Source organism: Lithobates pipiens, unplaced genomic scaffold (genome assembly GCF_037356315.1).
Source record: "Lithobates pipiens isolate NorthernLeopardFrog02 unplaced genomic scaffold, aLitPip1_a1.2 Scaffold_16, whole genome shotgun sequence".
NCBI classification, from domain to species: domain Eukaryota; kingdom Metazoa; phylum Chordata; class Amphibia; order Anura; family Ranidae; genus Lithobates; species Lithobates pipiens.
The window spans coordinates 281,865,101-281,882,780 of NW_027507748.1; the positions used below are offsets into that span (position 1 = coordinate 281,865,101).

Sequence of the window (17,680 nt, forward strand, 5' to 3'; positions counted from 1 at the left end):
TTGCATGTTCTCCCTGCGCCTGTGTGGGTTTTCTCTGGGCTATGCTTCAAAGACATGTTGGTGGGTTAAATTGGCCCTTGTATATGTATTAATGTGAGCTGGGGACCTTAGATTGTGAGATCCTTGAGGGCAGGGACAATATATATGTAAAATGCTGGGAAAATAGTTGGTGCCATAAAAGTACCTATAATAGATAAATAATGACAAGCCATTTTGATCTCACATAAATAGTGCAGGCCAAGGAGCAGAATTCTACTGTCACTTGAAGGTCCTTGGTAATACATACAGTAGCTTAAACTTTGGAGTGGAACACCAAACTGACCCCTATCTGGTCAGTGCAGTAGCCATTTCCAGGACCAACTTCATGTTAGCCCTTGTACACACGTTCGGACATTCCGATGGAAAATGTTGTGTTGTCGGATAATCAGACCGTGTGTGGGCTCCGTCGCAATATCCGACCCACAACGTTTTAGAGCTGGGCTATAAAATTTTCCGACAACATGATCCGATCGGACAAAGTCCGATCGTTTGTAGAGAATTCCGATCGGACAAAGTGCCATGCATGCTCAGATCAAATTCCTAGACCAAAGCTATTGGCTGCTAGCCTGAATGTAGTCCCTTCGTAACTAAATTACGTCATCACATCACGAACGAACGGATATTCCGACAACTTTGTCCGACAGTGTGTATGCAACACCAGTTTCGGACAAAATCCATCGTACAAAATCCGACGGATTTTATTTTCAGAATGTCCAACCGTGTGTACAAGGGCTAAGAGTCCCTTTTTCGGACTACAGATTTCACTTTCTATTTACTCATGTGTATTAATGAATTTTGGCTGAGCAATGTAAAACATGTCATTATTATTTTATTATATGCACAATTTTATTTTCCGTTTTATACTTGAATTTCATTTGGTCAACATGCAGACACATCATTGTGCCCTTAACACAGGCTTGACAAGAGAACATCTAGGTCTTTATGAGATTCTTCTAATTATCTTAGATCTTCTTATCTATTTGAGCCAACACATGGTGCATTTAGTTAAGCAGTGTCACTCCCTCTGCTGTGCTCCTTGCACAAACCAACCACAGCAACATAGGGACATAGATACAGAACTACAGAAATCAACAAAAAATTTAACTGACCTACAATACTCATTTCTTAAATATAAAACATTGCTGACTTGTGGATTTATGCTTTAATGATCCTTTAAATGATTGAAGATGGAAGACAATGAAAAGAACTGGACCAGCACAGAAACAGGAGGAAGACATTTTAAATCTGATACAAAGAGTTTTGAAATAAAATAAGCTTGGTCTCTTTCAAGAGTATATCTGGGACCTACAACTACATTTAGCATCTAGTTATAAATAGCATTTTCTGCAGATTGTGAAGCTTGCTTTGATTGTTCTGCAAAACAACAGAAGACACATTGAGAAGTCAGTCTGTGGAGGCTGGAACACAAGTCACATGGGTGATAATATATTCTTTTTGCATCATATTTAAAGACAATAAAAAAAGGGACTGAGGAAGGAGACTGCTCCTATTGCAGGATTTTCTTAAAATGGGTCAGCATCTCAGCGAGGAGTCCAACAAAGTGGAAATTGATGTAGCAGAACTCCAGGAGTGGTATAAGAAGTTTGTGGTAGAATGTCCCAGCGGAACTCTTTTTATGCATGAATTTAAACGTTTTTTTGGCGTGCAAGACAACCAAGAGGCAGCAGACTATGTGGAACATATGTTTAGAGCCTTTGATAAAAACGGGGTAAGTTTTGCATACATTCTGTAAAAATATAGTTTTGATAACATTACTGCTAGGCTTTAATTTGCAAATATTTCATTGGCACACAAATAAAACTTGTAATACTGGCTTGCCAAAAAGCACAAAAAAAGGAAGATATCCTCATATGTATGGTTGATATACCACCACAACCTTATATGCATAAAGTTATATGTTTGTTGTTTTAGTTTCTTCCAAGTAGTAGAAGAGTATACAATTAGGGCCGGTTCACACAGCGAGCCGCGGCGAGGCGTCTCCGACTTACCTCGCCGCGACTTGCGGGGAGCTCAGCGGCGACTTGCAGAGGACTTCTGCATAGAAGTCAATGCAAGTCGCCCCCGAAGTCACCCCGAAGTAGTACAGGAACCTTTTTTCTGAGTCGGAGCGACTCGAGTCGCTCCTCTCAGAACGGTTCCATAGTACTGAATGGGGGCGACTTGCGGGAGCGAGGCGAGGCGAGCCGTGTCGCCTCGCCTCGCGTCGCAGTGTGAACCGGCCCTTATGACAAATTTCTTCTGTTTTAATTGGTTATAAAAATGTGTATGGTTATGTATGAACTTGTTCTAGGTGCATAAGACAGTAGGTTTAATTGGGATGGATTATACTGATTGGTAACATACTGTATATTATGTAATATTACATAGTTACATAGGTTGAAAAAAGGCACAAGTCCATCTAGTTAAACCAATAAATAAAAATCATACAATCCTTCACCCACAGTTGATCCAGAGGAAGGCAAAAAACCCCAGCAGAGCATGATCCAATTTGCTACAGCAGGGGAAAAAATTCCTTCCTGATCCCCCCAAGAGGCAATTGGATTTTGCCTGCACCAACTTTCCCTATAAATGTTAGTACTCAGTTATATTATGTACATTAAGGAAAGAATCCAGGCCTTTTTTAAAGCAATTTACTGAGCAGGCCAGAACCCCCTCTGGCAAGAGTCTATTCCACATTTTCACATCTCTTACTGTGAAGAAACCTTTCCGTATTTGGTGATGAAATCTTTTTTCCTCTAGACGGAAAGAGTGCCCCCTCGTCCTCTGTGATGACCTTAAAGTGAATAACTCAACACTAATTCACTATATGGACTCATTGGGGGTTATTTACAAAAGGCAAATCCACTTTTCACTCCAAGTGCTCTTGGAAGTGCAGTCGCTCTCAATCTAAGGGGTAGATCTGAAATGAGTGGAAGCTCTGCTGATTTTATCATCCAATCATGTGCAAGCTAAAATGCTGTTTTTTATTTTCCTTGCATGTCCCTCTCGGATCTATAGTGACTGCACTTTCAAGTGCACTTGCAGTGCAAAGTGAATGTTCCTTTAGTAAATAACCCCCATTATCTATTTGTACATGATGATCATATCCCCCCTTAATCTTTTCTTCTCAAGAGAGAATAAATTTAGATGCCCTAATATTCTGCAATGAGCAAATAACATAACAACCCAGTATGGGTGAGCAAAATAAATATTCCTTTCAATGTAAATATAAAAAAAGCTGCTATGAAGATCTCTGGGTACAACCATTTATTTAAAATTCTCGCATCTATCTTTTTTATTTTAAACATTTTACCAGCGTGAGCTTACAAATACTCTTTATTTGTCAATTAGCCCTGGTATTTTGAGCTTAAACAGGGAAATTTAATTTGGTAGCTGCAAATTTGCACTTGTTTTCCCACTTCTAACCTTACTTAGAATATTCTGATAATGTAAAAGTAAAGCCATCAGTCCATCCCGAGTGAGTGTCTACAATTGTCCCTATGCCCGTACATTGCACACTCACATCAGTCCCTACCCCCAAGGAGCCCACAATCCAAGGTCCCCATTCATATACTAGGGCCGATTTTGGACAGAAGCCAATTAACCTACCTGCATGTCTTTGTATTGTGAGAGGAAACCAGAGTACCCGGAGGAAACCCACAGAGGTACAGGGAGAACATGCAAACTCCAGGCAGGTAGTGTCATGCTTGGGATTTGAACCAGTGACCCTTCTTACTGCTAGGTGAGAGTGCTAACCACTACACCACTGTGCCCAATATGACATGACTATTCCTACTGATTATGAAGAAAAAAAAAAAAAATATGTCCATTATTATACAGAAAAAACAGCCTCTGCTGCCTATTGCCATGTGCCTACTATGCTTAACCTGGCTGTGAAATTCTCATAATTTACATACATCTTGTGAAAATAGGAGGCATACTAGGAATTGATGGCTTAGGTCATTGGCAAAGCCAGATCAGTGGATAATGTTTATGGCATTGTGAGACTCTCTGGAAGTTATTTACGAAAGGCAAATCCACTTTGCACTACAAGTGCAAACTACAAGTGCACAGTTCACCTGAAATTGCACGGAAATAACACTTTAAGTGCAGTCACTGTAAATCTGAGGGGTAGATATGAAATGAGGAGAAGCTCTGCTGATTTTATTATCCAATCATGTGCAGGCTAAAATGCTGTTTTTTTATTTTCATTGCATGTCCCGCTAGGATCTACAGTGACTGCACTTCCAAGTACACTTTCAGTGCAATTTCTAGTGCACTTTGCACTTGTCGTTTGCACTTATAGTGCAAAGTGGATTTGCCTCTAGTAAATGACCCCCTCTGACTCTCTAACTTTAATAGATGCAAACATTGTGAAAACTGCACCTGTGCCTGTACACTCCCAAAATGTTAATATAAGTACAGACTAGGGAAAGCTTGGGCCAATAAACCTTGTCTGTAGGCCTGATGGCTGAACCTACTGGCAGGAATGGATTTTGTCAACTATTACCTATTGTTTTTGTTTTATGACAGGTCAGCCTATGCAGCGCTCCCCTCTTCCCTCCATGGGCAATTGTACAATCTCCTTTAGATCTACCAACAAACATGAACATGTAGTACAAGAGCCTGCCTCAATGGATACAAATTGTTTGCGTATACTAGGAAGGTCCTTATATTTGTTTTTGTAAATCTAAAGTTGATTGTACAAAGACTATATGATTAGATTGTAGCATGTAGGCTCAATTCACACTACTGCGACCTAAAAGTCACGCAACTTACGGTGCAACCTGGCCAGGCGACTTCCTGGTTGACTTGAGTACTATTTTGATGCAACTTGATGCGACTTTGAATCGAGGAAGGGGCTATACCGCAGGGAATGCCTGGATAATATTGGATCTAAATCACATCAATATAGATGAGGATCTGACTTCTATTAACCACTTGCCTACTGGCCACTTTTACCCCCTTCCTTCCCAGGACAATTTTCAGCTTTCAGAGCTGTCGCACTTCGAATGACAATTTGCATGGTCATACAATGCTGTACAAATATGACATTTTTATCATTTTTTCACACAAATAAAGCTTTTTTTTGGTGGTATTTAATCAGATTCACCACTGGGATTTTTATTTTTTGCTAAACAAGATGACTTCTATCTGACTTGTGCCCATAGACTTTACTGGAAGTAGCCTCCAAGTCAGATCCTCATCTATATTAATGTGATTTGGATTTGGATCTGATATTACAGGAACAATACCCAGGCTTTCCTTGCGGTGTATCCTCTCCTTTGCTTCAAAGCCACATAAAGTTGCACAAAAGTAGTACTCAAGTCGCATCAAGTCACCAGCAAATCGGCAGAAAGTTCCATATTATAGGCTTACCTGTAGGTACAAGTGGTGTAACAGGGTTTACAACCACTTTATACTGTATATAAGAATTATATTATCCAATTGTAAATGCAAGATTTTTAGCCTCATTTAGTAGAGATTTGCAAAGTGTTAAGGCTTGGTTCACCTGAACATCATGATACTTATGGTGCGACTTTTCCATGCAACTTCCTATCGATTTGCTGGTGACTTGAGTACTACTTTCATGCAACTTTATGTGACTTTGAAGCGAAGGAGAGGCTACACCGCAAGGAAAGCCTGGGTATTGTTCCTGTAATATCAGATCCAAATCACATTAATATAGATGAGGATCTGACTTGGAGGCTACTTCCAGTAAAGTCTATGGGCACAAGTCAGATAGAAGTCATCATGAAGAGCCTAATGCCCCGGATTGACTTGGAGGCTACAGGTGAGCCTATAATATGGCTTACCTGTAGGTACTGTAAATATCCTGCACTTCTGGGTATTGGGTGCGAGGGCGCGCTGCCGGGGGCTCTCTCCCATTGTGGTTTTACGCAGCAAGAGCAAATCAGTGGGTTCTGTGGACCCGATGTCCTTCAACACCTGCTAATCATTCGGTACACTGACAGAATGGCAGTCTGCCTATGTAAACAAGGCAGATTGCTGTTCTGTCAGTACAGAAGGCATGGATCCTGTGTTCCTGTAAAGCAGGAACACCGATCCATGCCTTCCACTAGTAAAAGCACCTTCCCCACTACACTGAAACACCAGCTAGTCACACAGGTAACCCTTTGATCACACCTGATGTTAACCCCTTCAATGGCAGTGTCATTAGCACAGTGAGCTGTGCTGGCTGGTGCTCCAACTTTTTTTTTTTGGGGGGGGGGGGGGGGGGGCAGAAACAAACTCAAAAATTCTGAAAATGCTGAAAAAAAACATCAATTGCAGCCTCACTGTGCCATCAATTGCAGCCACTGTGCCTTTAAATGCAGCCACTATACCCATCAAATGCAGCCACTGTGCCAATCAAATGCAGCCACTGTGCCCCATAAAATATAGTCACTGTGCCATCAAATGCAGCCACTGTGCACCATAAAATGCAGCCACTGTGCCCATCATATGCCGCGCCTGTGCCCATCATATGCAGCCTCTGTGCCAATCATATGCAGCCTGTGCCCATCATATGTACCGTCGCACACCTATCCCATCCTGGTGGTGGGTGACAGCGGCAAGCTGTGGGACATGCAGAAGGTGACTGTGGCGTGCTCCTGTCTCCTCCTTGGCTCTCTGTCCTCCCGTTCTTCCGTTTCATTAGGCATGTAATCAGGGCACTTGTGCCTTCAGCCAATCAGGTGATGGGTATTAGATCTGAGCCTCCTGACTGGTTATTAATTTGCTTTGCTAACTCACCTGGGTGAACTGCGAGCGCAATGCTTTGCGCTCACAAGTTCACCTTTTTTGAAGCCTATCAGAGCCTATGGCTCTAATCAGGTGCTTAAAAAACACCCCCCCCTGCTGGAGTTTAGGCACCCGGTGTCTGAAAAGGGGCAGACGCCTGAATAGGGGGTGTCTAGATGCATGAATTTTACATAGAAGAGGTGGCTGAAGAGAGGAGGCGGCGCCCAAGCTCCCTTATGGACGCACCGCCACTAACAGTGAAAGTGCATATTTTTGTGTTTAGAAAAGAAAGTAAAAGATATTGTTTTTTTTTTTCAAAATTGTCAGTTGTTTTTTGTTTATATTTGTTTTTTGTTTATAGTGCAAATGATAAAACCTACAGAAGTGATCGAATACCACCAAAAGAAAGCTCTATGTGTTGGGAAAAAAAGGACATACATGTTGCTTTGGGTACAGCATCGCACGGCTGCACAATTGGCAGTTAAATGAATGCAGTGGCGTATCACAAAAAATGGCCTGGTCAGGAGGGGGGGGGGGGGGGAGGGAGTAAATCTTCCACAGGTGAAGTGGTTAAAGAATATCTAAACCCAAGAACAGTTGAAGAATGTTGAACAATGTAAGCCATTGACGAATGCAGAATGGGGTGCAAGTGATACTCTTTATTGGCTAACTTGAGTTATTAAAGAAAGCTTTTGGGATAACTCATTTATCAGGCGTCATCTGGTTTCATCAGCCCTTTCCTCAGGTTTTATACATTTCTAGAAAATAGTTGTGCCACTAAAGAAAGAAAAAGAAAGAAAAATGTTTACAAAGAAATTGAGTGTGCCGATTTTATAACAAAAAACATTTCTTTTTTTACACTCTCAATCACGAAAGGGATTTTGTATAAAATAAATGCTGTAAACTAATTTAGTAGTGAGAAATTAAAGGGGTTGTATTGGTTCGATTTTTTTTTTTTAATAACAAACATGTCATACTTACCTCCACTGTGCAGTTGGTTTTGCACAGAGTGGTCCCGATCCTGCTGTTCTGGGGTCCCACGGCGGCTGTATCGCCTCCTCCCCGCTAAAGCTAACCCACTCTGGGAAGCTCATACAGTTGGCGTCCATAGACGCTAAGTGTATTACTCGGTCCCACCCCCCCCGGCGGCCTCATCATTGGATGTGATTGACAGCAGCACGAGCCAATGGCTGCACTACTATCAATCTATCCAATCAACAGCCTGACTAAGCGGAGAAGAGGACGCCGGAGGTGAACGGGCATAAGGTGAAAAAACACAAAACTTTACAACCCCTTTAACATCCTGCACTCTCATGCCTCAGATCAGCCCAAATTCATGCATCTTCACACCTCAGATCACTGTCCCCCCTGAAAATCTGTTTCACCACTGCTCATCTGCCCCACCACTGTAACACCCTGCACATCTACCCCACCACTGTAACACCCTGCACATCTGCCCCACCACTGTAACACCCTGCACATCTACCCCACCACTGTAACACCCTGCTCACCTGCCCCACCAATGTACCCCCTGCTCATCTGCCCCACCACTGTAACCCTCTGCTCATCTGCCCCACCAATTTCCCCCCTTTCTCATCTGCCCCACCACTGTACCTCCCTGCACATCTGCTCCACCGCAGTAACCCCATGCTCTTCTGTGTCACCACTGAACCATGTTCTCATCTGTCCTAGCACTGAACTTATCTGCTCATCTGCCCCATAACTGTAACCCCCTTTCTCTTTCTGCCCCACCACTACCTTCTGCACATCTGTCCCACCACTGTACCCCCTGCTCATCTTTTCCAGCACTGTAACCCCCTGCTCATCTGACCCAACACTGTAACCCCCTTCTCATCTGTCCCACCACTGTAAACCCCTTCTCATCTGTCCCACCACTGTAACCCCCTGCTCATCTGTCCCACCACTGTAACCCCCTTCTCATCTGTCCCACCACTGTAACCCCCTGCTCATCTGTCCCACCACTGTAACCCCCTTCTCATCTGTCCCACCACTGTAACCCCCTTCTCATCTGTCCCACCACTGTAACCCCCTTCTCATCTGTCCCACCACTGTAACCCCCTGCTCATCTGTCCCACCACTGTAACCCCCTTCTCATCTGTCCCACCACTGTAACTCCCTTCTCATCTGTCCCACCACTGTAACCTCCTGCTCATCTGGCCCAAAACTGAACCCCCCCTGCTCATCTGTCCCACCACTGTAATCCCCTGATTATCTGCCCCATCACTGTACCCCCGGCTTTTCTGTCCCACCGCTTAACCCCCTTCTCATCTCTCCCACCACAGATGGTGGGCGGGGCTAGCAGGACTGTGATTGGCTTTAGCAGTGGCCAATGACAGTCCTCCTCCTCCTGGAAACAGGAACAGCCCCCCTAGCAGAACTGCACCCAATCTCTTCCCCATCACAAAAGCTGACGATCGCAGCTACAGTAAAGATAACGAACCAAACAATGTTTCCCATCTTTTACAATGTGTGGGGGCACAGTGCCCCCCTCTCAGTGCAGGTGTGGCGTGAGGAACTCTAAACTTGGAATGCATTAGTGTCTCACTGACACTTCCCTGCTCTGCTGAAGGGGAGGGAGTCAAGTGCCAGCAAAAGAAGCTTTGCGTGCCACTTGTGTCACCTGTGCAGGAAGTCGCCTACCCCTGCACTAGATGATGCTGAGAAGCAAAAACAATGCATACACCTTTGTAAAAAGAGACACAATATAACAATTCTAGAGAACAGAAGAGAGAATAAGTAAATGAATGTAATGGTTACATTTATTTGCTAGATCTCGCTAGTGTTCATTAGAATCGTTACATTGTATCTCTGTAGGTATGCATTTTGTATGCTCCTCTGCTTCATCTAGTGGTCATAATGCAGTATTTCACTACTGTTCATAATAAAGGGCCATTCATTCAGAAGAGGAAATATATCAGAACATTTGTTTTTACCCATTTTGTACAGAATAATGTACTGTACATGCTGATTCGATGGACAGATATGCACCCTTTTGTGTAAAGGCTTGTCTCTGGCACTAGACTTTAGAACTAACATGTTTTAAGAAAAAACTGTTGTATATATTGTTTTAAATGTTCATATTTCAATGTTCTTCTCTGTAACTTTCCATGTAAATATTTGAGTTTCAGAACCATTTTTTGTTTTAGAAAAGTATGCAACCTGGTGAAGGGATCGGAGTTATCCCTAAACTTGTAAACTAAAGAACAAAAATGTGATACAATACAATTTAGCAGTCCTTAGATGTGGGGGCTACATATGTTTTATTTTTATTTTTTTAGGATAAGTCCATTTTCCACGAATACAGAAAAATACCTGTTGATCTTGCCAGAATTCTTGTAAATCCCTGTGAAACAATGTTATCAGCTTTTCCTTCTGCGAACCTAAAAACAGTAATTCCCCTACGTGAGAAGAAGATGAGATGTTTGTAATCCAAATCAGGAGGGCAGCCTAGAGTGACAACCTGCACCTCCATAGATATAGTCAGGAGGTGAGTGTGAGCGTTATTACTCTAATGCCGCGTACACACGAGCAGTCTTTTCGATGGACTAGGTCCGACGGTCTTTCCGACTGACTTTCGGCGGAGTTCCGATGGACTTTCCGAATGAACGGACTTGACCACACACAATCACACCAAAGTCCGACAGATTTGAATGTGATGACATACGGCCGGACTAGAATAAGGAAGTTCATAGCCAGTAGCCAATAGCTGCCCTAGCGTCGGTTTTCATCCGTCGGACTAGCATACAGACGAGCGGATTGCTCGATAGGAACTGGGTCCAGCGGAGTTCGGCAAAAAAATGTGAAACATGTTCTATTTCTAAAGTCCTTCAGATTTTTGGACAGCAAAGGTCCGATGGAGCCCACACACAATCGAATTGTCCGATGGATTCACTCTGTCAGACCTTTGCTGTCAAAAAGTCCGGTCGTGTGTACGTGGCATTAGACAGGAATTATCACCAAATGAAAGGAAAAGGAAAAAATGTCTGAAAAAAACATCTACCACATCTTAGATTTTTTAAGCTGCTATAAAAGAATTTGTTATTTTCCGGCTTAGATACAATTTAACACACATCATGGTTGTTAAATAAACAGTCAAGGTACAGTATATGGTAATTAGAACTTGGCGTGATTGTAAACGATCACCTTGTAAAAGATGTAATTCAGTTTAACCACTTCAGCCCCCTTAATGACCAGGCCATTTTTTGCGATACGGCACTGCATTACTTTAGCTGACAATTACGAGGGAATACAACGTTGTACCCAAATAAAATGTATGTTATTTTTTTCCTACAAATAGAACTTTCTTTTGGTGGTATTTGATTACCACCTCTGTGTTTTTTATTTTTTGCGCTGTAAACAAAAGCAGACCGACAATTAAAAAAAACAAAAAAAAAAACACACCCAAAAAAAATATATTAAAAAAATCGAATTTCTTCATCCATTTACTCCATTTATATTCTGCTACATATTTTTGTTAAGAAAACCCCAATAAGCATATATTGATTGGTTTGCACAAAAGTTATAGTGTCTCCAAAATAGGGGATAGATTTATGGCATTTTTATTATTATTATTATTTTTTTACTAGTAATGATGGTGATCTGTGATTTTTAGTAGGGCTGCAACATTGTGGAAGACAGATCGAACATCTAAATGACATTTTTGACACTTTTTTGGGAACCAGTGGCATTATTACAGTGATCAGTGCTAAACATATGCACTGACATTGTACTAATGGCACTGGCAGGGAAGGGTTTAACATCAAGCACTGTTCAAGGGATTAAATGTGTTCCCTGGGTGTGTTTACTAACTGTATGGGGGATGGGCTGCCTGGGACAACACACAGATCCATCTTCCTGCATAGCAGAAAGACAGGATCTCTGTGTGATCAGTGTGGTCTCTGTGTGATCCTCTCACAGAACAGAGATCTGCCTTGTTTACTTTTTGTCTCTGCGAGGAAACAATCGCGGGTGGCCAGCAGACATCGAGTCAGACACGCTGATTGGCTACCCCACTGCCAATTGGCAAGCGCACGCATTACAAAATTACATCATCCGGGGTTTGTAATGCTGCACTTTGAGCACAGCAATCTTAAAAATAGGCCCTGAAAAAAAACTGAAGAAAAATATAAACCTTGATAAAAGAAAACAAAATCTTAAAATAACACCCCCTGAACCAAAAAAAAAAACGATCTTTTAAAAATACAGACTTTTCAGAGAAAAAAAAAATGTTTTCTTTGGCTGTGGATGAGACATTGGGTAAAAATGACTATTGTCGTTAAACCCATCACAAAATAAAATGACACAAAAAGCCCCTAATAAAGAGCACAACAAAAAAGGCAGAAAGGGGGCTGATTTTCCTAAAAAGCTAGCTATCAGAATTAAAGAACAACTAACTGACCCTAATCTCTCCCTATGCAGTTTGTCAGTTTTTCTGATCCTCTACCCACGGTGCCTTCCAATACACTTTTACTGTGGCTGCTCTATACCATCATTTTATAGTGGAGGGCTAATTCAAAAGCCCTCTTATTGGCTGTTCTAAGCCTATTGGCCATGGTATAAAGGCCATGAAGTGCATTATGATTTAAAAAAAACTCTCAGAGGTCATTGGTCATACATTTGCCAGGTCTACAAATTTCAAATTTTAAACACAAAGGATTCACTGCAAACCTATGGTAGTGGCAAACCCAAACCTCATGCTTAGTTTTGCTTTATTATTTGCTTCAAGTAGATAAGTCGGTAAACTCTAACCGAATAACAATTAGTTTGCTGAAGCACTATGTATCAAACAACTGCCATTTAAAAAATAGGTGAAAACAAGGATTTTATTTTTAAAATAGTCAATATTATTCAGGATGCTCAATACTTCACGAAATAAATGTCACTTCAGCTAGGGCCCATTTACGTGTGTTGCGCTTAGACAGCCCATTCATATGAATGGTTTCTCTAATGCCTCGTACACACGATCAAACAATCCGGTGGAAAAGTCCAGCGGTCTCAAGTCCGCTGGACAATCTGCCCGTGTGTAGGCTCCGGCGGATTTTTTTACCCAAAAGTCCGGTGGACTAAGAAAGTAGTTTTGCACACCAATCTGTCCGCCGGACTCGCATTTCGGCGGACAGTACAGCTGTGTGTGTGCCAGTCCGCCATACTTTTGAAATGAATGGACTTTTCTCACCCGGAGAAAATTCCGCTCATTTTGAGCGCGGGTCCAGGTAGCCGGGGCCAGCAAAGGAGGCGTCGCTGGCCCCGTCACCTGGTATGGACTTAAAACGGCGTGAGGGTCCCCCCCAGGTCCATATCAGACCCTTAACCGAGCACGCTACCCGGCCGGCCAGGAAAGGGGATGGGGACGAGCGAGCGCCCCCCCCGAGCCATACCAGGCCGCGTGCCCTCAACATGGGGGGTGCCTTGGGGAAGGGGGGCCGCTCCCCCCAACTTATTATATTATATATTTTATTATATATTATTATATTTATAAACTTTTATATTATATTTAATTGTGGAATGGTCTCCTGAAAGTTACATTTTCTTGTGCAAAAGACAACTTTTTTTTTTAACCTAAGCAGCTAAAAGAGAAAAAGTAAATACTTGTATGGCTGCAAAATTTTACTGCCTGGATAAATAATTGTGTAGCAAAATATGTCTAAGTGCCTCCACTTGCCCTTCATAATAACTGACTGAGATTCCAACCTCTCCCTATTTCACTTCCTGCATACCTTTTCAGTATTCCTCCTTACTGTTATTGCAGGCTATAATATAAGCTGTTCTCCTGCTGATGTGGCATCTAAATATACATTTGCCAGAAGAAATTTAGATAACTGTTGATCTATGGGTACAATTAATGCTTAACGTGTTTTATGGTCCACCGGATTTATGATCCAAATTCTATATAAGACCATTTTTTTGTCATTCATTTACAGTCTAGGGTTGTAATATTTTTCTTATAATTTTTAACTACTATCAGATTTGATGCCACCTAAAAAATGCCTCATTCAAGTGTTCTGCATAATACACAGCATTGTCCATCGTAGTGGGTCTCCCTGTAGTGAAAAAAAAATGTAGAGAGATAAAAAGGTGAACAAATTCATAAGAAATTATTAAAATAATAGACAAAATGCATACAAAAGCAAAATCTTGCAGGCGTGACCATGTCACCACTGTAACTCCGCCCTATGTGTTTCATCTGAACAGACGTTGTCACTGGGGCAATGGGCACAAAATGTGTAAGCTGTGGAGTTACCACGTTGATGTCATCAGGACCACAGGGCGTTGGATGCTGTATATGTAATATGCTGATATACGCTCTTTCTATATAAGTAGATGTTTGGTTTTAATAAGTGGGTTTGTAAAACATTGCACCATGAGTGATTTCCTTCCTCTTGCATGTGACATTCTGGTATGATTGTGTCCTGGACTGTCCCGGTCTGACATGGTGGGAGAGGGCAGTTTGAGTGGCAAGCAGTGGCAATGCTAGGGGAGGCTCACCTTCCAAACACCCATGACCCATTGATCAATTTAGTCGGGTAATTGCGCCTGAGGAGATAGTTTACTCATCCATCCCTTCTGGGATTTTGCCCTAAAATGCTGGGAGACCTCTTAAAATCTAGATGTTTGATAAGTGGCTTTGATGTTGTTTCTGGCAGTGTGCACTGCGGTAAAGACTTTGAAGTAGCACATTATCACCTTGGCTATTTTTCACTTACATGAGAGCACCTTTTTTACAAGAAAAAGTCTTTAACCACTTTTTTGGGCTGGACTATCTATCAATGGATTCTGGACTTTTTTTTAATTTATTAATTAGCACTATATGTGGTTGGGACTATTTGTGAATTCTGAATTTTTAATACTTATTTATTTTTATTTGTTGTTTAATATGCATTTTGAATAATATATTATGGATTTCTTATGAATTTGTTTACATACTGGCAGTGTAACACATATACCGTATTTGCATTGTATTCGATTATATTCAGGTGTATGGAAATATAGTGAGTGCTGCTGTCAGCTGCTTGATGCACTTATGTTCTTTGCTTAGCACTTTTTGATTTTGGCACTTTTAGTGCAAGAATTTTATTGTTTTTCTAATGTAAAAGAGAACCCTAAAATTCTTTATATGCACTGAGATTCCTGCCCATATGAGGGAAGTACATATATGACCAATATGACTGCGTTTGCAAGTGAAATGAGGCAACATTTTGAAAGATAAACCATAATAAAGAACATTAAAAAAAACTAAAAATTCTTGCCAATGTCAGCAGCAAAAAAAAAAGTAAAGAAAAAAAAAAAAAACGTTGTTTGAAATGTGTTCTTGCTTATATTCAAAAGATGCATTTGTAATTTAAATTTCATGAACTATGAACCATAAAAGTACTGTAGCATCCAGCCTAAAGTGTAGCCTGTGGTGACACCTTACATTTCCCATAACTTTCACTAATAAGTAAATTTAAAAAATACCTTTTAACTATACTGGGATGACCATTTAAAAAAATAATTAGAGATAGAGAGAATATGCCAAGATAGTGTAAACAAAGAAATGGTTATCTAAAAATATATATAATATAGGCCATAGATGAATCCAACATGAAATTTCTTATCCACACCATACAAAGACACCCAGTGGCTGATGTGCACACTAAACACTCACCAGATGGCTAGTGACCACTTAATCAAAAGCAGTCAGTAAGCACTTTTTTCACATCCACATATTGCAACCAGGAATCAGCTTAGACATTTTGGGGATGTTCCTTCCATGCATCTCGCACATACGGTGTATAAAACCAGCTAAGGAGAAGAAGAAATGTTTCATACTGTAGTAGGTTTAATAATAAAACATAAAGACAAATAGATGGCCTCTTACATAATTCATTCCCCCTTGGCATTAATACAACCCACAAACAAAGAATAGGAATCCACACCGCCGCTCTGCTGTAACCAGGTGGTGACGCAGCAGGACGTGACGCACAAGAAGCTCCACCTCTACGAGTTTCATCCTACTGACGTCATCAGGAAGCAGTCTTTTTTGGTTTGCGATTTTGGACCACACATTTTTTTTTTCTACACACACACACACACCTACACAGGTTGAACTTAATGGACTGTTGTCTTTATTCAACCTTATCAACTATGTAAGTATGTAATTTAAGAATACAGTTTATAGTTTTACTTTTCATTTTTATTATTACATGTAATTGCAAATACATCATAATCAGTGTTTTTTTTTACCACTGATGCTCCCTCCATTTCACATTCAAAACTGATCAGCAGCCATAAACTTTCTCACTTATTTGAGCAAGCCACAAAAATTGCAATTTACTTAAAGAGGGATTCCACCTACAAAAAAAATATTAAAAGCCAGCAGCTATAAATACTACAGCTGCTGACTTTTAATAAATGGACACTCACCTGTCCCGGGTTCCAGCGATGCCGGCAGCCGAGGCCAATCGATCTCTTGGCTCTCGGCTGCTGCTGCCACCATTTTAGGTGAGGGAATCAGGAAGTGAAGCGAATCGGCTTGACTTCCCGGTTCCCTACTGCGCATGCGCGAGTCGCGCAGCGCAATAGGAAATGTCCGCGCTGTCTCTGGGACCCGTGTGTGTCCCAGCAGACAGCGCGGCAGGACAGGAAGAGGCATAGACTCCCACGGGAGTCTATGCCCGGAAGTGGGTGTAAATACGTGTCTTTGACAGGTATCTCCACCCCCTCCCCCCTGAAAGGTGCCAATTGTGACACCGGAGGGGGGGAGGGTTCCGTTCAGCGGAAGTTCCACTTTAGGGTGGAACCCCGCTTTAAGCATAACGCATGCTGTGTTGTCATTATCATTTATTATCCGGTATTTTTTAATTAAAAAAACTCAATAAAGATTAAAGAAAATTTGTATTTAGTTGCAACAAAAAATTAATTTTAATTTTTATTTTTTGTTAATAAAATGTTTTCCTTTTTGAAGGATAGGTAAGTCGAAGAATAAATATGTAATGTATTGTAGCTTACCAGTCCTTAGATGTGGTGGTTGCATTAGTTTTAATTTTTCATGCTAAGAACATTTTCAGCAAATACATAAAATACCTGCTGACCTTGAAAAAAAATGTAGTGTCCTTGTTACTTTCTCTGAACTGAAGCACAATACCATCTCCTTCTGTAAATCCCCGTACTCCCCTTGTAATGGAGATATAGAGAGGAAAATACACCAATCATTCATCACTGTGACTACATAACTTTATGACCACCTATCTATAACTGAATAGATCCCCCTTTTGCCCAAAAAACAGCCCTGAACCACTTAGGCATGCATGCCACTAGACCTCTGAAGGGATACTGTAGTATCTAGCACCAAGCCACCAGATCCTTTAAGTCCTGTAAGTTGTGAGGTGGGGACACCATAGATTGGACTTGTTTTTCCAGCACATCCCACAGATGCTTAATTGGATTGAAATCCGGAGAATTTGGAGGCCAAGTCCACGTCTCAAACTTGTTGTTGTGTTTCTCAAACACAGTTCTCTTGAACATTTTTTGCAGTGTGGCAGGGTACATTATCCTGCTGAAAGATGCCACTGCCATTAGGGAATATGGTTTCCATGAAAGAGTGTACTTGGTCAGCAACAATGTTTAGGTTGGTGTTATGTATCAAAGTAGCATGCACATGATTGGCAGGATCCAAAGTTTGCCAGCAGAACATTGCTGAAAGCACCACACTGCCTTCACTGAATTGTCTTCTTCATCTGATGCCATCTCTTCTCCAGGTCAGCGATGCACACACACCTGGTCATCCCTATGATGTAAACAAAATTGTGATTCATTACACCAGGGCACTTTTTTCTATTGCTTTGTGATCCAGTCCTGATGTTCATGTTCATTTTTGGCTGTGGACATATGTCAGGAA

At 41.4% G+C, this 17,680-nt stretch overlaps 1 protein-coding gene across 1 annotated transcript in view; it reads left to right on the forward strand.

Annotated features, from left to right (window-relative positions):
• The first annotated feature begins 1,069 nt into the window (after positions 1 to 1,069).
• The window catches only part of GUCA1B (guanylate cyclase activator 1B), a 109,057-nt gene continuing 92,446 nt past the window's right edge, over positions 1,070 to 17,680 (forward strand). The window contains exon 1 of the mRNA XM_077481523.1: positions 1,070 to 1,768. Coding sequence (XP_077337649.1) covers positions 1,568 to 1,768 — 201 coding nt within the window. The 5' untranslated portion in view covers positions 1,070 to 1,567. The remainder of the gene's footprint in view (positions 1,769 to 17,680) is intronic.